Source organism: Antechinus flavipes, chromosome 1 (genome assembly GCF_016432865.1).
Source record: "Antechinus flavipes isolate AdamAnt ecotype Samford, QLD, Australia chromosome 1, AdamAnt_v2, whole genome shotgun sequence".
NCBI lineage: Eukaryota > Metazoa > Chordata > Mammalia > Dasyuromorphia > Dasyuridae > Antechinus > Antechinus flavipes.
In genome coordinates, this window is record NC_067398.1 from 165,801,133 (window position 1) to 165,828,075 (window position 26,943).

Genomic DNA, 26,943 nt, shown 5'->3' on the forward strand with positions numbered 1-26,943 from the left:
TTCAAGTATAATTGAGTTCATTTTATTTATTTATTTATTTTTGGGAAGCATTTGGGATTAAGTGACTTGCCCAGGATCACATAGCTAAGAAGTGGTAAGAGTATGAGGCTGAATATAAACTCAGGTCCTCTTGATTACAAGACTGATGCTCTATTGCGCCATTTTGTTGACCCCTATAATTGAGTTTAAATAGCAGTTCAAGTAAAATCTGTATTGATAGTTGAAGAAACAGGCTCAGTCACGATTTACCCAGAGTCTCATACCTAGGAATTGTCAGAGCTGGGAATATAACTCAATATTCTTATCCTGTGCTGTTTGGATTATTGAGAGGCTCAAGTGACAAATTTTCCTGTCACTAAGGTAAGTTATTATTATCTCTCAATTATGTATTTTGAGATATATAATTGTATCTAATAAATGTAAAAAAAACTGTCATCTTGCACTTTATCATTTGGAATAAAACTAGCATATCTAACATTCTCCACTTCAATTCTTCAATTTAATAACCAGTTTACTTTGGTGAAAATCCAGTTTGAAAGAATATTGATAAAAGTACAATGTTAAACTTTTTTCTAATGACTTTTACCTAAGTAAAATAAAATTAGAAATTACAATAAAACCTTTTATCCAAGTTTTTTACAAATAGCAAATATTTTTAAAAATCCCTGAGAACTGGGAAATTGCATAGTGGATAGAATGCTATATAGAATGGATAGGAACAACTCTTCTATTTTTCCTCTGACACTTGGACTGTGTAACCATGGGCAAGTCCTTTAAATTCCTTGAGTCAAAGTTTCTTCATTAGTAAATGGGAATAATTATCATAATTGTATTATCTTTAAGAGTTATAACATGTCAAGTATTTTCCAAACTTTAGAGTGCTATATATAATATTAGTTACTATTAATATTCCACTGTTGGAAAACTAACCTTTAGATATTTTTTCAGATTGAATTCAGCTAGAGATATAAGCCTTTTCAGATTTCTGAATTCTATGATTATGAAATGTTTCCTGAAATTGTATGTGTATATTTGAATTTTCTACCATTCCCATTATTGCTCTATGAAGTTATATGTAATAAATTTATATCTATAATAAATAGTAAGTATATAATAAATTCATTTTTTATTTGACAGTCAGGTTTCTGAAGATAGCTGTCAATTAGCAAGCATTTATTATATGCTAGGCATTGGGCTAAGTGCTGGGTGCCTTGTAAATAAGATAAAATACATTTTCTGTTCTCAAGGTCCTCACATTCTATCATATCTCCCTAAGTTTTCTCTTTTAAAGGCTAAACATGCCATACAAAGTCCTCCAGCAAGTTTCATATCACAAAATTTTAAATCCTCTTATTATTACAATTGCCCTTCTCTGATCTCATTTGAACCTGTCATTGTCCTTGATAAAAAGGGATTAGATTCATTGACCTCTGAGGTCCTTTCTAGCTTTAAAAAACAGGATCATAGATTTATGATCCTATGAAACTAAAAAGTAATTTCCAGAACTTAGTACAGTGCCTGACTGTGGGAGCTTAATATATGTCTGTTGATTAATTGGTTCTGAAGAAATAATTTTGTTGTTGAAGCATTTCCGTTGGATCTTTATGATCCCATTTTGGGATTTTCTTGGCAAAGATATTGGCGTGGTTTGCCATTTCCTTCTCCAATTCATTTTTACAGATGAGAAAACTAAGGCAAATTGGGTGAAGTGGCTTTCCAGGATCATATAATTAGTAAGTGTCTGTTTCCAGATTTGAACTCATGAATGTAATGGGCTGAAGCTGAGCAGATGCACTGAGGTCCACTCAAGGCTAATCAGCAATTGGACAATACTCTATTAATATATGCTTGGAGAAACAATGGCCCCGCTCACTCTCTGTGCAAGTTTGATGTGTTGTATAGGAGATTGCGTAGAGGATTTGGTGGGTGGAGTGTGAGAGCCAGAGGCACTGCTGGCCAGATTCCTGTCACGATTGCTCTCACTTCATATCGCCATTCCCCTTCACCTCTGCAAAGAATAAAAATCAAGCAATTTCCCTTATTCTGACTGCGGCTGATTTTAATATACTCTGGGTGTTAAACACAGTCATCACAATAAAGGTGAATCTTCCTGATTGCAAGTCCAGTTCTGTATCCACTGTGCCATCTCGCTGTTCAAAGAAACTGAAAAATACTTGTTAAAAGTGATGAGGGGAGCCCGAAACTCTCTCTAAAACTCCTTGAAGGAGAGATTCTCCTTGAATCCTGGCCTCTGTAAAAAACCCCACCCGAGGGAAACAGGACAAACAACTTCATTCTGTTATCTAGGTGGGGCTAGTTGAGTCTGGAGCTGGAGAATTCCAACCCTATTGAATTAAAAGATTAGCCCAGAGACTCATTCATTTCTATTCAGATTCCAGCTGAAGCTGACCAGCCCCCATCAAGAGCAAATCCTAGCTTGTAGCCATAAAATGAGCCAACTTGGGGCTCAGTCCTTGCAGAGGACCTAACATGCCATGCCATGCTATGCCAAGGAACCTTTTGACTGATGTCTGACTCCGAGCCAGCTGAATGGGACTCTTGTCTCAAAGTACCCAACATCTAGCTATTAATTCCAGAGACTTTTATAAGGCTCCAACTATCAGGGAAACAAAGGCAAGGTGGGAGAAACATTTAGTAAGTCATAATTTCAGGAAGGACCATAAATTCTGATAATTTGTGAGTGAAGAAGATGGTCAAGCAGAAGATGGAGGGTGCCATCTAGGTATTTGAGATAAGCCATTTGGAGTTTTATGTTTTAAGTTTTATGACTCTTTGGAATGCCAGAGTGGCCAGAGCTCTGCAGCCCTAATTATTTCAGGACTAATGACCAAGAAAGGGTGGTGATGGGGTCATAGCATATTAACTCAGGGAAACAGATATTATAATTCATGGAAACTAATGCAGAGAAACTGAGGTATTACAATTCAGGGAAATTGAGGCATTTCAATTATTATTCTATTATCTATTTCTAACTTGATACACCATCTGTAAGTATAACTTCTACAAGTTTATAAACAATTTTTATAAGGTACCTCAGATAACAAAGTTTACTTGTCACAGGTAATGAATTGATAAAGGCCAAATGAGATTCTCTGTCTTTGCTTTCAGAACAAACTCTTGTGTATTCTGTCTTCCCTTGTGCTGAGAAGGGTAATGGAAACAGCTTACCTTGTAGGTTGACTGTTTATTTCCTTAGGGTAATGGTTCCCAGCCTTTTTTGTTTCTAGAATTTCAACAATAATATCAATGTGTAGTGATCCTCCAGGGTAATTTGATGTACTACTGATTATATTCTTTCAGATTTTTTCATTAAGTGCTTACAGTAACTACAATGGTATCTCATGCCCCCCAAAGCTCCAAATTAAAATTTATATTACATAATTGTAATATATAAAATTTTATATTACTTATAATTATGAAAGCTCTAAATATAAAATTATAACAGTAATTATAAAATAATTATAAATATTTTATATGGGAAGTTCTGTGATATTTAAAAGTAATCCAGCAAGACTTCATTTTAAATGTCTTTATTTTACAAATTTTGTTGGATATATACATACATACACACACACACACACACACACACACACACACACACACACACACACACACACACACACACACACACACACACACATATATATATATATGAAATTTTTTAATGAAATAAGTCATAACTTGGAAGATGTTTAGTAATGTAATTATCATATATAAAATTAATTTTGATGATGGACTTTTTTTCTATCAAAGTTTGCCTTACTGGCTTGATGCCAGACAAACCCAAGTTTAAATTTCGTTTTTAATCAAGTTTATTTCTGTTTTGATTTAAAACAATAATAAAGTAAAAACTCTTACATGAATATGTGGTGGGAAAGTGATGGGAGAATCTTCCAAACTTGCTGAGATGAAAATTCATTTTTGAAATTTTAATCACCTCAACAGTTAATGTATTTACTTTTTTTTTTTTTTAAACTGGTTAATGACAGGCATTATATTAAATGATAAACATCTTTAAAGTGCAACTGTATTTATTATTTCATTTTTTAAAAAGAATGTTCATAAATAAAGTTACCTTTAAAGGATAGAATCTCTTCAAATAGGTCTGTCTTTTATTTTCCCACTAGCACACTGGCTAAATTCTGAAAGAAGCTCTACTGATTGATTGATCAATGTTGCCAATCAGTTCTTTTGAAAATCCTCTATTGAATAAGAAAAAAGACCATTAGCATAGAATGTGTTTACATTGAACAACAGCCAGAATGCTGTAGTGTGAGACAACAAAAAGTTTATTTCTGCAAGATGATTGTGATGGTTTGGGATGGTTTTTTAAGATGATTTGTAGTGCTCAGCTATTGTAATTTGTTATAAATTGCTTGTAAACTTTTTTTTTTTTTAATTTGGCAAGACAGTCGGGGTTAAATGACTTGTTCAGAGTTACACAGTAATTTTCAAGTATTTCTGGTGAGATTTGAACTCAAGTTCTCATGCTTCCAGGGCTGGTGCTCTATCCATTGCACCACCTTAGTTGCCCCCATAAGCTATTTTGTAAGGATAAAATTCATTTGTAACATTTTGATCTAGTCATTACTTATCTAATTAATTGCTATTATGGAATAGCAAGAAGGGAACAAGGAAGCAAATCTAATGTAGTATATAAAGCATAAATGAAGGCATATGCATACATCAGAACATCCTTTAGCCACCAGTTTGTGCTGTAATGTTGAACCCTTGTGGCAGTTTAGAAACATTTTGATGACACATTGAGAAACTACAAGAACATGTTTGTGGCTTAGTCAGATGTGGTCAAAGTTTGCTCTAATCATTACATGTACAACAAAATCATTGTGTGCATAATAATGATGGTTTTGAATCCTTACAGTACGAAAACTGTAATGCTTCAAACATGCATGTGCTTGTCAAAGAAAAATATATATGTAACATAATTGGATGACTTATGTACCTTTTCCTCTAATTATATTGTACTTGCCTGTATATATAATATGGACCCTAGATTTAAAGCTAGAAAGGAACTTGGGAATCATCTAGTTTAACTTCTCACAAATATGTAAACTGAGGCCCAAGACTGAGAAATGATTGACTTAATTGCCTAAGGCTATGTAGATAGAATGCTGTATATTTCTCCCAAAGAATATAAGCTCCTTTGAGTTAGGAGCTCTCTCTCACAGGGCTGATTCATCCCAACCTACTTTCACATTGGTAAGCCTAGAGTATTTTCTAGGAATAGAGGTCAACAGTGAATGGCCTTATTACTACAGCTCATTCTTGGGATTCTAGGGGTTAATCCAGCATGGGAGAAATTTACTTTTACTCTCCCAAATGTAGCTTCTGAGCCCCAGCCCATATACTTTCTACTTACACAAATTAGTGAGAATAACAGAATAAACTTTTATTTTGAATATTTTATTTGTTTTAATCAGCCAAACTTTACTTTCTTTTCTCTTTACTCCCATCCTGATTACCTTTGTGGACATAAGAAAAGCAAAATCATATATATTATGATGTGTATCACATTGATATATATGATACATGATATATGACACTGATATATATAGTCAATCAGAATAAATTTGTACATTTGTCATGTTCAAAAAAAATTTTTTTTGTTTCATTCTGCATTCTGAATCCTTCACATTTTTATCAGGAAGTAGATAGCATGTTTCATCATTAGTTCTCAGTGCAAAGTGTTCACACACTTATATGCTCTAATTTATTTATTCATTCTCCAGTTTATAGGCATATCCTTAGATTCCCATCTTTTGCCACTTCAAAAAAAGTTTACAAATATTTTAGAGTTGTTTTGCTTATGACTAATCCCTTCTTAAATCTACTTTCCCTTTAATTCTCTCTCCACTCTTTCCCTCCAATTTCTTTGTTGTTTAGTACCTAACTCTGTGTATGGGTTCTTTCCTTTTTTGACCAATTCAAATCAGACTAAGGTTCAAGTTTCAGCTGCTCCCTTCCACCTTCTTGTTTGTATAACTATCTACTTATATATCCTGATTATTTAAAATAACTTTCTTTAACATTTCCTTCTCTCTTCTACCATGCATATCTCGTACCTTCTCTTTTCATCAAGACAAGAGAACAAATTCCAGGTCTGGTACAATTAGACTTTATCTATGAATAGTGATGATGATAGGGGACATATACATCATCTCCCCGTATTTGAATCTAAGCAGTTTATTTTTATTTAGTCCTTTATTATTGTTCATATGTCTGCCTTTTTATTCTCCTGTGTTTGTACTTCAGAGTTCCTCTGTAGCTGTTTTTTTTCCCATCAGAAATACTTTGAAGTTCTCTAATTCATTAAATATTCCTTCTTCCTGCCTCACTCCCCACATCCTACCCTACTCCTAGTATATAACTTATATAGTAAAACTGAGCTTAATATTAAGCTCAGTTTTACTATATTGACTGTAAGCCTATATCCTTTGCCTTCTGGAATATCATATTCCAAGTTATGATTATTATGTAATGCTGGAGAAACTGAGCAAGATAGAGATTAGAGAGTATTTAATCATTTATTAAATGGGAGAGATATGTTAGGACCAAATGGATCCATGGTTTGGTCCCAGGGCTGAATGAGACTATCCTCTCCAAGAATCCAGCAAACAATGAGAGTTCTCAATGACCTACACACCTGGCTCAGACTCAGGGGGTAAACAAACTGAGTTGGGGGTGGAGTCAGGGTGCTGAAAATGGAACGGGACTCTTGACAGGGTGGGCTAAGCCTCTTAAGAGGGGTGACATAATTAGGAGGAGGCACCCCAGACATGGAGAGAGGTATCTTGATGGGATGGTATCTGACATTTCAGTAGCTTAATGGGGAGAGGCATTCTGATATTCTAAAACATAAGATCTTTTTTCCTTATCAAATATTCTGATAAAGAGGGAGGAGGTTTTGCAGGACTGAGAAGCAGGGAAACTGAGTCAGAATAATTATGGAAACTGAGAACTGTGGCATAACAATTAAAGCATGTATGATCCTGACTGTGGCTCTTTGGTACTTGAATTCTTTCTTTCTGGCTGCTATGGTATTTTTTCTTTGCCCAGGAAGTGGGAGATTTTGGTGTGATGTTCATTGGAGTTTTCATTTTGGGATTTTGTTGCAGAGGTGATTAAGAGATTTTTTTTTTTTTTCTATTTCTGCTTTGGTTTTTGGTTCTAAAAGAACTGAGCAGTTTCCCATTAAGATTTTTTGAAATGGGATATCTAAGTTCTTTTTTAGTTATTGAAATAGTTCAATGATTCTTAAATATTTTTTCTTCAAAAAAAATTTTTTTTTTTGGTAAGTTGTTTTGTGAGGTAAGATATACCTTGTGATTTGATATCATGTTAGCTCTGAGTTATTTTACATTTTTTTCTATTTCTTCATCATTTTGACTTTATTTTAATATTTTTTGTTTCCTCATAAAATCATTAACTTCTTAGTCGAGTCTGATTTTCAGGAATTTGGTTTGTATGAGCAAAGTTTTTGTACTCCTGTCCCAAGCTGTTAATTCCCTTTCCAATTTTTTCTTTCATAGATCTTATTTCTTCTTCAGTTATTTCCTTGAGCACTCTCATTTTCTTTTGCAATAACATTAAAAAAAAAAAAAAACCAACTCTTGCTTCATCTGTTTTAGGGATTCTAATTGAGTTTGTGCCCAACCTAGTTTTTTTCTTGATACATTTCTTTTGGATGTTTTGGAGTCATTTTCATCTTCATTCGAATCTTGAGTATCTCTGCCATCACAATAGATGATTATGCTGGGGTTCTTTTTTAGTTATTCATTCTTCTAATCTATTTCCTGATCTCAGACTTATTGTTAAGGATGACACTTTTGAAGGGAAGATCTGAGCTGGTCTACTTGCTGCTTTCTTTTGAGTATTGTGTTCTATTATTCTCAGGATAAATACTTAAATAAATACTAAACTATTAGACAAAAGAGAAAAGGCAAAATCAGAGATTATTAAAACATAATATTCTACCTAATAATCATGAGTTAAAACTTCCCACTATTGCAGAGGAGTGTCTGTTCAGAGGAGTGGACACAAACTGAGAAACTTAACATTGAGGCAAACCCATCCGAAAACCTATGTTCCCCAGAATAGCTCTTGACTCTGGACTGCAGGATGAAATATTTCTGGGCTTTCTGGGGAGCAGTTTTCATCACATGTCACCTGTTAAGTGAGACTTCCTGTTCTGGATTTCTCTATTTCTCTGTAGGACAAGACTATCTCTGCTCTTCTTGGGCCAATAAAGCAATTTTAATCTATTAAGTAATATTTTCTTTAATCCTGGATTATGCAAAGGTTTCCAGATCTTGGCAAGTAAAAAGTAGTTCCCTTTAATCCTAAATTCTATAATACTATTCACATTTTGCTTTCTGGAGGTTTTGAAGGAAACGTCCCAAACCTTAGAAGGTAGTAAAGGGCAACAAAGGTAAGCCTTTGAGGGATTTCTTTTATCTTCATGCTATAGATGGTGCTGGAGTTCCAAGTCAGCCTTTCACCAAACTGGCTCTTCCCTTCCAATTAGTGATTAGCATGACTAACAGTCTAATTGTACCATATTCCCTACCTCAAACTCATTGTTTTAGTGACATTAGCCTCTTAATTGTGATGCAAACAAGACCTTCCATTTTTCTTCTCCAAGAATTTTTTCTGGCTCTCTCTCCTGATTGAAAAACTCTTACTTCCTAATGTCCACAATGTGTTATCTCTGCTTTCCTTTAAGTCTCATTTAAATAAGGAACTTTTCCCAACCTCTCTTAATTCTAGTATCTTTTTCTCTGAATTATTTTGCATTTATCACTACATATAACTTGTTTGCACATCTTTGTGTGCTTATTGTCTTCACCATTAAATTGTGAACTCCTTGAGGGAAGGGATTGTTTTTTGCCTTTTTGTTTCCCTTGTACTTAGTCCCATGTCTGGCACTTATACTTTATTGATTAACTGCCTAATTAGCAGAGTTTTCTCCAATTTTGTCAGCTTGCTTCATCCACAGCAGTCTTTAGTTGTCTGGTCTCAATCTCCATCACCATTAGTTCCAATGACTTCTTAGCTCCCTAGGCTGTTATATTCTTATGCCTTAGTTTATGTAAGCAACTTCACTTGGTGGCTTCTGATCTCTCTTATACTCAGCTTCTCCTTGATCTTTTGATATGGCCTCTAATACTTATGGGCTTCCCATAAGTAATGATCTATATCTAATTTAGGTCATGGAAACCTTAAATTCATCTTTGTCTCACACATGACAGAGAAATCCATATACTGTAAATTACAAACAGTTCTTTGATTAAGAATTTCTCAGCAATAATTTCCTTCCCTTCTTCTTTTCTTCCTCTCATCCTTCCTTTCTTCTTTCCCTCTCTGCCTCTTCTTTTCTTCTCTTACTCCTTCTGATGAAGTCTAGATATAGGGTACCTAAATGAAATTAGGGTTTAATTGAGGTCTAGAGGCAGGTTCAGGGTACAGGGAGTCAAATGGGAGTTCTCCTGCAACCCCATTGGATTCGGTGCAAAGAGATGGCAGTAAACGAGGTCTAGTAGCGGTGCAAGTCCCCAGTAAAAGCATTTATCGACCCCAAAAGCTGGATTGATAAAAAGAGGTTTATTATTGGGTTTGGAAACAAGGTTAAAGTGTAGGTGAAGGTAGAGATTAGAAGGGCACTGGACAGAGGGTCCAGTGAACAGAAAGTCCTGACATGGCTAGCATGTTTGGGATCTCTGCAAAGAGGGGCTCCCAGCGTGTCCCTTTTATAATGGGAGATTTAGCTAGAGGGGCCTATGGGTGTAGCCCCAAAGTTGGCTCAGATCCGGATAGGGGATGGGACAGGTCCAGATCTTCTATTGGAATTCAAAGGGACTAGGATTTGTGAATCAAAAGGTAATTACATTAACTGGGGGGGGGGGGAGAGGGTTGGGAATCACAAAGAAAGGAATCTTAAAGGGACCATATCCCCATCATTTCCTCCCTCCTTTCTCCCTTCCTTTCTCCTTTCTTCTTTTCTTCTTTCCTTCCTTTTTTCTTCTCTTCCTCCTTCCCTCCCTCCTTCCCGCCTTCCTCCTTTCATTCCTCTTTCCCTCCTTTTTCTCTTCCTTCCTTTCTGTATCAGAGTTAAATTGAAGAGTTTGGGGTCCCTTTAAGACAAGTTGTCTTTCCAGGATGCCAGAGCCTTTGATTCAATTACAAATCCTGGTCAAAAGCATCCCTTTGAAGTGCTGTTAATTCCAATAGGAGATTGGGCTGCCCCAGCCTCCACTGGTTCTGATCTGCTCTGGTTATCTCAGCCCCAACCAAGACACCCAAGACACCCACTTTAATAGCTTCCATCAACAAAGGTCTTTTGCAGATGGACCTTGGCAGCTCCCTTTGCTGTCAGGACCTTCTCTCCACTGAGAACTGCATTCTCAGTGCAAAACTCCATTTTCCATAGATCTGCTACTATAGAAGTCAGTCTCTTGGTAAACTGATTTCTGTCTAACAATAAACTTTCATTTTGCAACTAATATTTGGGAATGAGTGAATTCTTTCACTCCTAAAACCTGCGGCCAATTTAAAGGGGATTCTTAATAGCCACTTATAGCTACTAACCACTAGACCACCAGGAAACTAGACCACTCAAACAGCATCAAAATGACTGGCTAAGGTCATACAGCTGTTAAATGTCTGAGGTGGTATTTGAATAAAGGTCCTCCTGATTTAAGGGCTGGTCTTCCACCTAGTTGACCCAGCAATATCCTTCAGTGGCCTGAAAATAGTCATATTCACATTACTTGCTAGGAAACAAGTCATAGCTACTATTTCTACCATCATTCAGTGTAGCATCTTTCCTGATAAACAGCTGCTCTCTCTCAGGTAGTTTTAAGACATTTATCTAAGAGGCTAATCTTTTTTCAGTTTCTCCCCACATAGTGTTTATTCCTCTTCAAGCTGCTTTTCTCAGTATCTCACATAAAATATCCCTATTGTGCCCCTTTTGACAGATGAAATGTCTACATAAAAAAGGTGCAGTACCTTACAACATTATTTCAGAAAGCTATCTGTGGTAGTATGAAGCATTCGTGAGTTTACTAATGGACCTAATCTATGTTTGAGTGTTACTGTTTGGTTCTGTTAGATCACTAAAAATGCTTGTGAACATATATAAAGAAATGATGTAGTTATTTGAGAAAGACTTAATGTTCAGCGTTCAGAATTATGTAACACTATAGAGTGCTCAGGGAAGAATGGTGACTGCTATTTTTCCTCAAGGGAAAAATGAATGTTACATAATGATTTTGTGGCGCTGTCACTTAAGAAAATAAATTGTGATCTACAGGGGAGATTCATTATGTTTTTGATATAAAATATATTAAAATAATATTTTCATCAAATCTTGATAATAGCGAATAAAATATAAACTAATACTTTGAATTGAAATGTAAACAATACATTTTAAATTATATCGAACCTAGCACAATGCCTAAGGATATGTAGTAGGAGTTTAATAAATGCTATGCAATTCTTTTTCTTCAATGCATTCACTTTGATCACAGAATTAAAAATAGAAACCTGATACTAAAAATGCACGTGATTTCCGTAATTTGCAGAAGAACATTGTGAAGTATAAATTAATATGGGATATTGTAAAATCACTTATTTGAGTTTAAATTAACTATATCATTGTCTATACATATATTAACTAATTAATGTCTCATTAAAAACCTTATTTAGTTTCAAAGTTTTAATATTTATATATTTTTTGATCAATTAAATTTTCTAATAGTTTTCTCTTTCCTTTTTCCTACACCAAGAGAAACATTTCATAACAAACGATAAAATATATAGGAGAAAAACTTAGCAATATATTGAAAAACTGTAACATCTTATGCAGTATTCCATATCCATAATTCACTATCTGTAATGGGCTGAGGCTCGAGTTGATGCACTGAGGTCCCAAGCACGTGAGGCTAAATAGTAATTGGACCACATTCTATTAATATATATATATATATATATATATATATATATATATATATATATATATATATATATATATATATATATGCTTGGAGAAAGAATGGCCTCCACCCACTCTTTGTGCAAGTCCTGATGTGTTGTATAGGAAATGACAGTTTTGGTGGGTAGAGGCAGAGAGCGGGAGAGAGAAGCGAAAAGAGAGACTGCTAGCTGGAGTCGTGTTGCAGCTGCTCACATTGCTAATTCCTCTCACCTCAAAAAGAATAAAGATTGAAGATTTTCCCTTAACCTGAATTCCTGACTCCGGCTGATTTTAAAATACACGGGTCATCACAACTATCTATTAAGATATTGAGTGGAAGTATCTTCTCATCCTATGCTTTGGGGTTCACCTTAGTCTTTGTAATTTTGTAATATTGTTTTCCATGTTCTGCTTTCCATTTACATGGTTGTAGTTATAGTGTATGTTGCTTTCCTGATTCTGTTTCACTTTTTTTCAGTTTGTGTAAGTCAACAAATTTATATTAGTCAACAACAAGTCAACAAGTGTTATTAGTTTTAAAAGTTGTGGTAAGTGCTGGGTATACAAATACATGCAAAAAAGGAGGTATTTATCGGTGGCAGAAAGATGCCATCAGAAGGCAGGGATGTTCAGTGAGAAGGTTGTAGGGGAGAAGAGATCAAAGTTTTCCTGTGCATCTTTGATTTCATACTGTGCATTGTTTCTTACTTTGTTACTTTCCCATCCAGCTTTTTTTTTTTTTTTTTTTTTTAAGCTATTACCCAGTTGATAGGTATCTACTTTGTTTCCAGGGCTTTGCTACTCTGAAAAAAAAAATGCTGCTAAATGTGTGTGTGTGTGTGTGTGTGTGTGTGTGTGTGTGTGTGTGTGTGTGTATCTATATCTATATCTATAGTGTGTGTGTGTGTCTAGCTAAACTTTTATTAATCAGTAAGATTTTAATAAACTTATTTCAAAGATTATTATTCTTTATTGTCAACTAATCCTTCATATTGATAAGTCATTCTTGTTTCATTTCACGTTACTTTCTTTTCTTTTTTTCTTTAGGGGAAGGTGGATAAAACTTTTTTCTTCCCTTCCTTCCCTTTCCTTATTTTTGATTGGCCATTAATGGCCTTAGTGTTTGCTCCAAACTAGATGATCCCAGTTCCTTTTCTTCTTCTTTTTAAAAAATAGTACTTTATTTTTCCAAATACATGCAAAGATAGTTTTCAACATTCACTTTTCCAAAATCTTGTGTTCCAATATTTTCTCCCTTTTCTCTCCTTATGGCCTTCCTAATAATGCAGGAAAGATTCTTTTCTTTGTGATTCCTAACCCCCCTCTAGTTAATGTAATTACTTTTTGATTCACAAATCCTGGTCCCTTTGAATTCCAATAGAAGATTGGACCTGTCCCATCCCCTATCCCATCCCCTATCTGGATCTGAGCCAACTTTGGGGCTACACCCCAGGCCCCTCTAGCTAAATCTCCCATTATAAAAGGGACACACTGGGATCCCCTCTTTGCAGAGATCCCAAACATGCTAGCCATGTCAGGACTCTCTGTCCACTGGACCCTCTGTCTAGTGCCCTCCTTATCTCTACCTTCTCCTATTTCCTTAACAATGCTTTAACCTTGCTTCCAAACCCCATAATAAACCTCTTTTATCAGTCTAGCTCTTCAAGCCGATAAATGCCTTTATTGGGGACTCGCGCTACTACTAGACTTCTTTTACCACCGTATCTTTGTGCCGAATCCAAGGGGATTGCAGGGGAGCTCTGTTTGACTCCCTGTACTCCAAACCTGCCACTAGACCTCAACTAAACCCTAACTTCATTTAGGTACCCAAATCTAGACCTCATCCCTAAGGCAGCAAGCAATCTGATATAGGCTAAACATATATAGTTCTTTTAAATATAATTTCCACATTCATTGTGCTGCACAAAAAAAAATCAGGTCAAAAGAGAAAAAACACAAGAAAGGTAAAAAAAAATCTAACCAACCAAACAACAACAATTAAAAAAGGTTCAATCTCCGTAATTCTCTTTCTGGATGAGGATGGTACTTTCTATCACAAATTTATTGAAATTGCCTTGATTCATCTCATCATTGAGATGAACCTTCACAGTTGATCATCACATAATCTTGTTGCTGTGTACAATGTTTTCTTTGTTCTATTCACTTCACTCAGCATTAGTTCCTGCAAGTCTTTCCAGGGCTTTTTGATATCAGCCTGCTCCTCATTTTTTACAGAACAATAATATTTCTTTATATTCATATACCATAACTTATTCAGCCATCTCCTAACTGAGGGACATCCATTCAATTTCCAGTATCTCTCCACTACAAAAAAAGGACTGTTACAAACATTTTTGCATATGTAAATCCTTTTCCCTCTTTTTCGATCTCTTTGGGATACAGGCCCAGTAGAGACACAGCTGGATCAAATGGTATGCATAGTTTTAAAGCCCTTTGGGCATAGTTCCCAATTATTCTCCAGAATGGTTGGATCATTTCACATCAATTCTTTTTCTTATTTCTCCTTTGGCCCTATCTTGCAGTGATAAAAAGGCTTCCATGAATTTTGCTTTCTTTGTCACTGTCATATCAAAACATTCTGAGTATGACCTTATACTTAGCTTAGACAAAATCAGTAGGAGATCTAAATCTAGTCCTTCATAATCTGACTGGAGAAGGAAGACCTTATATAAAGCAGCTAGACACTAAACAAAGCAAGTGTAATATCGTATGAAGATTTGTTATTAATAAGCTTAATAATTTAAGAAATTAAATTTTTTATAATTTGGTCCATGTTTAAGAAATAGACACTCTGTGGACCACAATATAGCATTCTCATTCTCTCTATTATTGTTTGCTTGCATTTTATTTTCTTTCTCAGCTTTTTTTTTCTTCCTTCTTGATCTAATTTTTCTTATGTAGCAAGATAACTGTATAAATATGTATACGTATATTGGATTTAACATATTTAACATATTTAGCATGTATTGGACTACCTGCCATCTAGGGCAGGGGATGGGGAGAAGGAGGGGAAAATTTAGAACAGAAGGTTTTGCAAGGGTCAATGTTGAAAAGTTACCCATGCATGTGTTTTATAAATAAAAAGCTTCAATTAAAAAAAAAGAAGAAATAGACACTCCCAAACCTCTGTGAATTATGTGAAGCAGTTGAATGCATTCACACGTATATCTGACAATAATAGCATTTCTGCTCAGGGTCAATTTGTTCCCTTTAGGTTTGAAGTTTACCAGAGCCTATCCTAGCAAAACTATAAATAAAAAAATTTTTTTTTACACTCCAAAGGTTTATTTTCTGGATCCTTAGCTTCCTCTTTTTCTGTCCTTTTCTCTTCTTGAATGTTCCCTACTTTTCCTACTTCAGGATCAATGCATTCCTGTATATAATCATTTGCTGAAAAGACCTCTTTTCAGTTTTCCCCCATTTTATTTCCTTTTGAAACTATCCCTATGCATAACTTTCTTCTTCAGGCTCTGATTAAGATTTGGCCCTTTTCCTTGTCAAAATCAACCCTTTGACACCATCTCCTACCATCTTCTTTAATAGTGGTCTGTACTCACTTCAGTATTCAATAAGTCATTCCCAATATGCAGGCTCCTTCTCTGTTGTCTTCCTCCATTCTTAATTCCTGACTTGATCCTGCCTCTTCATCAGTTATTATCCCATATCTTTTCTTCTATTCTTAGTTAAACACTTTGGAAAAGAAGCTTCTCTTTCATCTCTTCTCACTTTCTTCTAAAATCTCTGCAATCTGGTTTACAGCCTTATTCAGCCAACTGAAATAGCTCTTTCCAAAGTCATTAGTGATCTGTTAATTGCCATTCTTGTGAGACTTTGCTCAATCCTTATCCTTTCTAATATCTAACTATTGTCATCCACATTTTACAGATGAAGAAACTGAGGCCTCAGAGGGGAAGTGCCATGTATATAGTCTTGCAGTTTGTATATGTCTCATGTGGGATTTCCACTTGAATCTCTTGACTTTTAAATTTGGTACTTTACCCACACTGACAGTTGTCTATGTAATGCCAAATGTGATGTCAAGTTTTTAAACTCTCTTTAGTTCCAGGAGTATTAAAGACGTCAGGTAATTTTTCTTAGTGTTTTAGAGCTCAAGTTTTTTTACTGCCTTGCTTTAATCTTGATCTCTAGAGCAACCAAAAAATAAGGAGTATCAATTGGCTTTGTCTATTTGACTGAAATTGTACTCTCAGGATACATTTTCAAATTGTGAATTTCTTTTCTCAGACTGCCAAAACTGGGCCTGCAAACAGTTGGCTTTTTTTTTCTTTCTTTTTTTTTTTTTTTTTTTTTTTTTTTTTTTTTTTTTTTAATGCAGGGAATGCTAAGATCTTGTTGGATTAAATTGCTGGCAGGATATTGTTCATTATAACTCCAGTGTTACTAAATAGACTTTCATTTCAAAGATATGTAGATTTAGATTTACCACACAGACCTCCTTAATTAAGAATTACAGGGAAATAACAGATATGAGGTTTCATAACTCTAACCAATTTGTGAAAAACATTTGTATGTGAATGTTTAATATACAAATTGCAAAACTGTGAATTTAACATTCTTGCAAGGCTTCCATGAAAGCCTAAAAGAATTAGTTGGAAAACTGACAAGTCCATTTTCATCAAATTTAATGGGTTTCTAAATCCTTATCTGCTTATCAAACAAAACATTAATTAGAACAGTAATTGAGGAACCCAGCTGTCTCATGTGTTCTCTTAGGAACTTGTATTAAAAACATTGTGGAGCTCATGTAAGGTCATTGTTTTTTGAGTTGCTAAATAACTTCATTGGTTTTCTGGAGATTGAGGTATTAAGGGTAATTCAAAGGAAAAGAAAGTTGGTGGAAAGATTTATAATGTTTTCAGTACCTGACTTATCCCAGTTACATAGAAAGCTACATATGGGAGAAAACCCTTCTTTTAATATCTTTTCACATTTTCCTCTTACATCATATTATACCCATGTTGAGTGGAGAATTGTTTTCCAGAAGTATAGCCTTTACTCGCACAGCAACTCAACAGAGCACCTACAGCACTGACTGAAAAACTTGGAACTCTCCCTAAAGTGGATGGGTACATTTGCATGGGGAAGCACAGTATAAGGCCACTGCAGTACTCTGCAAACCTTTGCAGGATGATGCTTTGCAAGTTTAATAACAACATTTGATGAAAATAAATTGGTCAGCAGGTTATATAGTTATTCTTTTTGGCCAGCTGTATACTATGCTTTCTGCTTTTGGCTTATCCTTATTTCCCTTACACTGGATCTTTGGACTCTACATTTGAGTCACTGTGCTCTAATAGGGTAGATTTCACCTTATCTTGTTAAGGTCAGCCTCCTTCTCTCTTCTCCATAAAGATTTGAAGGGTAAAACTTGACTTCTTCATGATTTTTGTCTATCCATGGCATCTTTCACAGTGAACATTATTTGCTATTTGCACCTTGCACACTATAAATATGCAATAAAATATTTTTAATATAAAACCATCTCGCTAAGTTCAGTGACCTCATATTCTGAATGTGTATATCTAATAAGCACTTAATATATGCTTTATTTTTAAAAATATCTATCTAAAGTCAAAATCATAGATAAATGCTCTGGATACCAGTTAAAAGCTAGTGGAATAAAGGAGAAAAATAGTAATAACTTACATTTATAACTAATTTAGCAAAGATTTATTAAGTGCCCATTATGTACCTACTGTGCGAGGTTATGGGAAACAGACACAAAAACCAGTCTCTTGCACTTTAAAAATATACTTTCCAGGGTGGTAGGGAGTGGTATATCACATGTTAGTTGGTTGGTTGAGTTTTGTCCTTTGTTCTTGAAGAGGACCCAAATGACAAAATGTTAGAGTTGAGCCACATTGTGTAGCTGTGGCTGGCCAGGTCAATATGAGCTTGAAAGCCTCTCCCATAGGTCAGGCACAAATAGTCCTTAAGAACATTTGGGATAACTTCTCTAATTTTGCACATTTTGCATTTCTTTTGAGTTAATTCAGCTCTGCTTTACTCACAGAACACAGCACTTTTTCCGATGAGAGCATACCATGCTGTCTGGTCTTGTGCCAATGTCTCCCATGTCTTAAAATTGATTCTAAAGTTTTCTGGGAGAGACTTGGAGAGTGTCCTTCTCAGTTACATATCTTAAAATCATCTCCTCATAATGATATGCTAATTCCCTTTTTCACCTACTTGACTGATATTATTGAGATTTCATTACAATTAGAAATTTTCTTGGCATAATTTGTCTGCTTGGGGTAATGTCTTCATGCAATTGATTTCCAATTTAAAGATAGAATTTTGATTCTTAAATTCAAATGCCTGGTAACTTGTTATTTAGAAAGAATTACATTGATATAACTTCTGCTATATGGGGGTTGAATATATCTTTTATCTTATAAAGTAAATTTGTTTGGTATTTTGCTAATACAAAATAGAATATAATCTTTAAAATGTTATTTATGTTTACTTTTATAAAATTAATTTAGTTTATGAAGCATCAACACATAAAATGTCAATGCAGATTATTGCTTGTGTGAACATAACTACTAGTTGTGTAATTGAGGTACTCCAACATTAGGTGGCCCTCACTAATTACTTAGTAAAATCTTGAAAATAAATAAAATGTTCACTATAAGAAAAAAAGTTGAGGGTTCTGATAGGGCTAAATTTCTTCCATGGTACATTATCTGGAAGATTGAATAAATTAGGTAGGTTTTTCTTTTTTAGGTAAATTTCCTGTGAAATTAGGTTGAATTGGATTACTCTCAAACTAATCCTTAAATCCCATTGTTAAAACCATGAATTTGAAGGTTTGTTGCTCTAAAAGATCTGAAATATTTGATCATATCAGCAGTAATTTTTCAGTCATTAAAAAAAAAATGCTTGATTTTTGCATCCGGTATTTTTACCAGTTGGAGTTTTACTTTGTTTTGGAATATTTATTTTACTAGATTATTGAAAAGACTTCTGGAACCTACCCTTTCCACTAAGGCTTTTCAAAATTTACTCTGTCAAGACATAAAGCACTCCTGACCTTTTCATCATAACAAAATTTCCCCTCTTAGATTTCTGCATTTTACAAATATAGTATAACAATTCCCTATTCAGCTAGCATTGTTGGATAATGAAGCATTCCCCAGAAATGAATTTTCTGAATAAGGGAAGCTTATTCTTTCAAGCCTTTTGAAACTTTCACAGAACCAGAGAATTGGAATGGATCTCAACAGCCATTTCCTGTTTCTGGCCTAGCACTATTCACTGTAGCACCTCTTTGTCCCTTGCAATTCCTAAAGCACTATATAAATGTTAGCAAGTGAGATGTTGGTATTTGTCCTCTTGACAAATATCCCAAAACTGGGGTGCTTTTCTCTTTTCTGTCTTATGTAATTATTTTGTCTTCTCTCTGATGGTTCTTATTGTTAGAGCTTAACATCATGTACTAACATTATTATTTATCACTAATGTCAATCTGTTTTGATTTTATCTGATGCCTTATTGTTGTCTGTTTGAAAGCCCACATTTGGCCCTGCTACTCCCCTGGACTAAATAAATGCTTGCTGTGGTGCTGTCCCGGATTTTTTTTTTTTTTTATTTACTTTTTTGTTTGCATGCTAGCTATTTGGAGGATATTTTTAATTCAGCAAACATTTATTTAAGTGCTCACTATGTGTAAGCCATTGTGCTAAATACTAGATCAACAAATAATGAATAAATAAAAAAGTATTTATTATAAAGTACATGCTATATGCCAAATGCTGTGCTAAGTTTTTTCAGGTACAAATATATAGAAGATCTTCAAGATGCTTCCCATGATAAGTGAAGATATTACATATTTAAGTAGTGACAAGGGAAAGTAGAGAGTTTGTGCTTGGACATTGAAAAAAGGGATAGTAGGTATGTATACAAGAAAAATATGGGTTCCAACAACTAGGCTGGATTGTAAGGTGTGAAAGGATATGTAGATTAATTTGGCAACGGGCTAAGAGTGTGAAGAATGCTGGTACAAATATGCAGGAGGTCAGACAGCTAGATTGTTAAGTAGTATGGGAAGCTACAAGAAGCTTCATGGTCCAAGTATCTACTAGTAGTCAATAGAGATATTGGATAAGTGGACTAATTTGAATGTTCTTATTACTTTCTTCCAGCTCTTAAGAGGGAGGAGCTAAACAGATTTGGATCCTAGTAGCTAACTTAGAAATAGTGGGGAAGAGCTTATAGAGTCACCTTTCCTCACTCTTTTTTTAATCTAGTTGAGATCCTTCTTCTCTTCCCTTTGTGACTTGCCACACAAGCTAATAAGTTACACAGCTAAGAGTCTGAAGTCTTATTTGAACTTAGGTCCTCCTGACTTCAAGACCCATGTACTATCCTCCATACCACTTAGCTTCCCTGATATTCAAGGCTTAATATATATAGCCGCCTTTTTCTGTTATACTGCCTGTTCCAAAGAAAAGGAATAGAGAGAAAGAAGATGCAGTCACTCTTTTTAAGTTTTACTGAGGGAGCCAGTCTTTGGCGTATGTCCTCAAGGATTTTGCCTTCTTCTAGTGGCAGTGAGAAATATAACATTAATCAATCAAAAATTTTTAATTATCTCCTATTATGTACTGGGTGTGCTAGGAACAGTACAAAACAAAGGATGGAAACCATTTCCACTTGCAGTAAGCTTACTTTCTAATGGGAGAGACAAAAAATACCTATAGGTGCCTAAGAAAGTTTGGTAATTTTAAACTATATATTAAATGCTGAAAATTGAACTTTAATGATATTACTTTGGCTTAAAATTGCACTGTTTTGGAATAGCTTTTATGAAAATATATACAATATAATAGAATGTTACATATACAGCATAAATATAAGGTTAATAAATATATACCCAAAAAGTAGATTGAGAGAGAAAGCCATAGGAATTGGTGAAATCATGAAAAACTTCACACAGATGTGCCTGACCTATGTCTTTAAGGAAGAAAGGTGTTAGGATTCTTACAAGGTGCTAAGTCAGTTATCTAAATTAGCATGGTACTTAACAGTTCTCTAGTTCACTAATGTACTTAATACTTATTAGAGTTCTACAAGATTCACAAATTTAAGAGAGCATATATAAGCTAGGAACCTCAACCAGGATTGAGTCTAGGACATTCCGAAGTTATTCCTTCTTCCACCTTTGTGCTGGCTGGAGACATTCGGAGGGAGCTAGAGACAGAAGTTGCCAGAGGCAAAGGATTAGCGGCAAGAGCTCTTGGAACCAAGGAGAGAGAAAAGTCTCTAAGAAAGCTAACCGGGCCCAAGGAAGGAGACAGTATTTGAAAGAGAAAATAAAGGATTTAGACTTAAACTCCCAGCTGCACTTGTGGTGATTATTGGCTGCCTCCAGAAGCCCCCCCAGAAACCTGCTCCCAGAGAACATTATATTTTAGAGAAGAATATTACAGAAAGGAACTCTGGAAAGTGTAAATCAAGAGTAGGCTTTGCAGGCATGGAAGACAGCCAGTGCAAAAAATGGAAATTGGAATATCTTGAGTGAGAAATACAAATAAATCCAGTTTGTCTGGATTGCAGAGTAGGAGATACACAGTACATGTTATAGAAAATAATTGAAAGTAGAAGAAAAAGTATTAAAAATTGGAGGGAAAAGGAAGGGCTTTCCTATAGGAGGGCCGCTAAGTGGCACATTGGATAGAGTGCTGAGCCTGCAGTCAGAAATACTTTGTAAGTTCAAATCTGTCCTCAGACAATGTAGCCAAGTCACTTAGCCCTGTTTACCTCAGTTTCCTCATTTGCAAAATGATCTGGAGAAGGAAATGGCAAACCACTCCAGTATCTTTGCCCTGCAAATGTCCACTAAGAGTTGGACATGACTAAAAACAATGGAACAACAACAGATCCTGTAGCATTTGGCATCTAAATTAAGCCTTGGAGAAGACAAGAATTTGGAGAGTCAGAATAGAGGAAAGAGCTCATTTCATTTTATTCTAATAATAGAGGATGGCTTGAGTAAATAAAAGTGATGTGTAAGAGGTGGCATGGCTTTTGGAGAACACTTAGTGGTCCAGTTGAATATGTGAATAAGGAATAGTATGAAATGAATATAGAAAGATCTATTGGAACCAGTCTGTGGAGAATCTTAAGTACCATGCTGAGAAATTTGCTTTTTATCCTAAATGCCAAGCTGAGGAATTTGCTTTTTATCTTAGAGGCAATGGTTAGCCACTGAAAGTTTCCAAATAGGAGGGTGTCATATTCAGATCTGTGCCTTGGGAAGATTGTTTTGGCATCTGTGTGGAGAATGGATTGGGAGAAGAGAGAAGGGATTCCAAAAAGGTAACTTAAAGTAGTTCAGGATACCTTCAATTGATAAAATAGTTCAAACATCACTTTCTGTGTGAAACCTTTCCTGATCCCCAAAATTGTTAGCATCTTTCCTCCCTCATGTTTATTTTGAATTGAAAGTTCCTTGAGGATGAGAATTGCTTTATTTTTTTTTAACCTTTGTATTCTTTAGCACCTAGTATAGTTCCTGGCATAATATTCATGCTGCTTAAAAGTTTATTGATTGATTGAATCAAAATGAAGGCCTGAACTAGGGTATAGCATTTGTGTGAGTGGAGAGAAGGGGATGAATGCAGGAGATGTTATGGAGGTAGTATCTAAAGACATAGAAACTAATTGGATATGAAAGGTGAAGGAAGGTTTGGGGATACAAGGAAAGAGAGAATCAAGGCTTACTCTGAATTTGTGAATATAGGCCTCTGGAAGCTGATCATACCTGCAATAGACATTGTGTTTGTTGTAGAGTAGATTATTTAAATGTTAGGTGGAGGGATAAAATGATGGGTTTCATTTTGTATATATTAAATTGGAGGCCTCTATGAGTTATTTAAAGGGTTGACTATTGGGTAACTAATATTATGGTACCACAGATTAAGATTTTAGGCCTTATTTTATGAATTTGGAAATTATTTTCAAGATGATATTTGACCTGGGGAAACAAGATCATTAAGAGAAGAAGTGTAGACAGAAGAGTAGAATGCTAAGCATAGAACTTTGAGGGACACCAACATTAATGGGTCAATATATATGGATAATAATATATCAAAAAAGATTAAGAAGAAGCAGCCAAATAGATAGGAGATGCCAGGATAGCCTCATGGAAGCCAAGAGCAGAGTATCCAGGTGGAGCATGTGGTCAGTTAGCAAGATCTGAAGGTGCAAAAAAGTCAAGAAAGATTTCTTACCTGATTATTGGTAACTTTGGAAACAGCAGTTTCAAGGTTAGTGATGAAGATAGAAGCCAGTATGAAAAGATGTTGATAAATGGAGGTGATGAAGAAATAAATTGTAGGTGATTTTTCTAATGGTTTGACAGTGAATGGGTGGAGAAATACAGAATAGTAACGTGAGAGAGTGGTGGGGTCAAATGAAAGTTTCTAAGGGTGAGGTGTGCCTAATAGGTTAAAGATAAGGAAATGAATGATTAATGGGCAAGCTTCCATAGGACATGAGTTTTGTAGGAGAGACGGCGGTAAGGAGAAAATAAACCTGTTCCTCAAAGATTAAAGGACAGCAGGAAAGGACTTTTTGCAGAGTAGACAGTTAAGCTTATGATGAATGGCTTTGGTTTTCTAAGTAAAGTGAAAGAGAGTACATTTATTAAAAGAATAAAGATAGCTGGGATTTGGGTAGATTGCTTGAAGAGAAGAGATTTGGACCTGTTGATGGAGTTGGAATAGAGATCTTTTTTTTTTTTTTTTAATTTTAATATCTTTTTATTGATAGAACGCATGCCAGGGTAATTTTTTTTACAGCATTATCCCTTGCATTCATTTCTGTTCCGATTTTTCCCCTCCCTCCCTCCACCCCTTCCCCCAGATGGCAAGCAGTCCTTTACATGTTGAATAGGTTACAGTATATCCTGGATACAATATATTTGTGCAGAACCGGACAGTTTTCTTGTTGTACAGGGAGAATTGAATTCAGAAGGTATAAATAACCCGGGAAGAAAAACAAAAATGCAAGCAGTTTATATTCATTTCCCAGTGTTCTTTCTCTGGGTGTAGCTGCTTTTGTCCATCTTTGATCAATTAAGGCTCTCTTTATCGAAGAGATCCACTTCCATCAGAATACATCCTCAAACAGTATCGTTGTTGAGGTATATAATGATCTCCTGGTTCTGCTCATTTCACTCAGCATCAGTTCATGTAAGTCTCGCCAGTCCTCTCTGTATTTATCCTGCTGGTCATTCCTTACAGAACAATAATATGGAATAGAGATCTAATCAATAAAAAAATAAAAGAATTTCTCTGTAACAGTGAGAACCCACTTTAGATCAAATAGCATGTATTTGTATTATCCAGTAGTATGCAGTCTGCATAGCATGGGATTATGAACATAGACGGTAGATATTGAAGGTCATCCAGAATTGAGGATTTGTAGAACACTAAGAGTAGAAGGACAAGGAAGAAAAGGACAGAATTGGTAAATTGTAGGGCCAACTCTATAAAGGGAGGAATGTGAGGCCAAAACATGCTTGAGAGACTAGCATAGGAAGTAGAGAAGGATGGAGGGGACTGGAGATGATTATGAAGATTAATAATAGGTTTAGGAGGGACAAGGCAGAGTGGGAAATGGGAAAGAACAGGTGATTATTATCATAAAGATGAATTTCAGAATTCAGAATCAAGCAAGTAGTGCAATTATATCTGGTGACATTTAAGCCATATCATAGACTAAAGATACAGTTCTTGGGATTTGAAAAAATTGTTAAGTGGGAGGCCAAGAGATGTAGAGGTTATAAGAGTATAGCTACAAGGTGCTGAACTGAGTGATATAGACAAAATAAATCTAAAAGTGAGATTGCTGAGTAATAGTGTCATTAAGGGCAAAGGAGTAAGAAGCAATACCTAATTCCCCTCCTGGACCAGTTTGCTTTTAATGTTGTGGGTGGACTAGGAGTAAAAGAAGAAGAAACCAGTACTTGAAAAGTGTGGTCAGAGATGTGATATCTTCAGGAGAAAGTCAGATTTCTATTGATGTAAGAATAAGAAATCTGAGATGAAGGAGAATTTATTAATGTTCAAATTGGATTCAAAAGGACAGAATGGAAGGCAAGGAAAAGGTTAAAAATAGGAGTGAACTGGATGGAGACAAGATTCTAGGGAGAGAAAATAATCAGAAGCCTCTCCTCCTAAAGACAGTTGTAAGGATTAGGAATCTAAGAGGTACCATACAGGTACAGAAATGTCAAGTGATTGAATTCCCTATCTTCCAGAGTCCTGTGATGATGGAGGACAGTGTTACTAGGGTAAAAAGAAACAGCATAATTTGGCAGTGTTTGTAATACCAGACTAGAGTTAGGAAGACCTGAGTTTGAATCCTTTCTTAGACACTTATTAGGTGGGTAAATAAGGTAATTCACTTAATTTCTCTTTGCTTCAGTTTTCTTGACTGTAAAATGGGAGTAAATAATAGCACCTACCTCACAGGGTTGTTGTGAGGATCAACTGAAATAACATGTATTTTGTGAATGTTAGTCTTATAGTAATAGAATCATGTCTAGGACTAAGAGACAATAGCTCTGCTGTACTTCCCTGCTTGAACTATCAAAATACAAGAGATATTTTAATGCCAAGCACAAATTCTGTTATCTATTTTATCTCATTTTTCATTTATGAACAAAAATAATGAGTTGTGTTTCAGTGTCTAGTTGTGAAAAGGGACAATAATCAATTTTAATGCCAATGTCTAGAATGATAATGTGTCTATCTGAATTACAGTAGATATTGATCAGAATAAATAAGATAACTTACTAGAGCTGACTTTATAAATTCTCTATTTAGAGGCCAGAAATCAAAGATGGTGTTGACCTTTGCTCTTTTCAGGTGATTTGCACTCAGAAAATTCTGATTAGAAATTAAGGGATCACCAAAGTATGAGTTTAACTTGATCGAAGTATTAATTCTTTCTGATTGAGAAGTGTGGTAGGAATGGTTTTTCAAAATGCTACTCAGACAAGGATTTAATTTCTAGTAATGAAAATAAGAAGTCCATGCCCCAGAATAATCACTTCATATTAAATTTGTTCTGTTTATAGAACATTTAAAAGCATATAAGTGGAAATTGGCTATGAATTTTAATTATTGTTTCTGTATATGGTACACAAAGAAGTATAAATGCTTTCTATTTTAAAATGGTTTTAATCAGAGTTAATTTTTTTCATAAAGAAATTAGAAAGTACTTATGGTATGTCAGGTGGAATAATAATAGCAATTACTAATTATTATTGTTATTATTTTATTTTAGATTTGTCTAAGGCCATTTTATAGGAATCCTGAGAAGATGACCTTCATAAAGAAGCTCTTACAATGATAATATAACTTATTATTTATTTATATATAGTTTTGATTTGATTTTTCTTAAACTATAGGTTGGTGTGAAGGATCAGAGTTATTTTGGAGGGAAGCATCTGAAAGCAGATAATTCAAGATGACAAGAGATTGTCTCTGTTTCTAGTTAATCAGATTAGCTAAGAAAACAACTCATGATTAAAATTGTCATTTAATTCTTTCAGTGTACAGGATGACAGAATTCGAGTAGAACGGATGGATAACCTTTATTTTGAATACAGTTATGCTTTCCAGCAAATCACTGAGTTTTATGCAGAAGTACTTGATATCAAAGGTACAGGTTTTATTTTTTCTAAGCAAAATTCTAGTATTTTGTTGAGTTAGGATATGAATAAAAACCTAATTGCTTATTTTTCAGTCTATAATAAATAAAAATTATATAGAAGTCCCAAATTAGTTAATTTCATTACAAGGGCTTCCTACCCTATTGTTATCACTTAATAATATATGTATTCATAATTGTCTACTATTTGGGGCGACAGA

The 26,943-nt window shown here is 34.9% G+C and overlaps 1 protein-coding gene across 1 annotated transcript in view; it reads left to right on the forward strand.

Annotated features, from left to right (window-relative positions):
• Positions 1 to 26,943, forward strand: part of MSH3 (mutS homolog 3) — a 216,325-nt gene that overhangs the window by 42,434 nt on the left and 146,948 nt on the right. Inside the window, exon 9 of the mRNA XM_051992813.1 lies at positions 26,625 to 26,734. Coding sequence (XP_051848773.1) covers positions 26,625 to 26,734 — 110 coding nt within the window. The remainder of the gene's footprint in view (positions 1 to 26,624; positions 26,735 to 26,943) is intronic.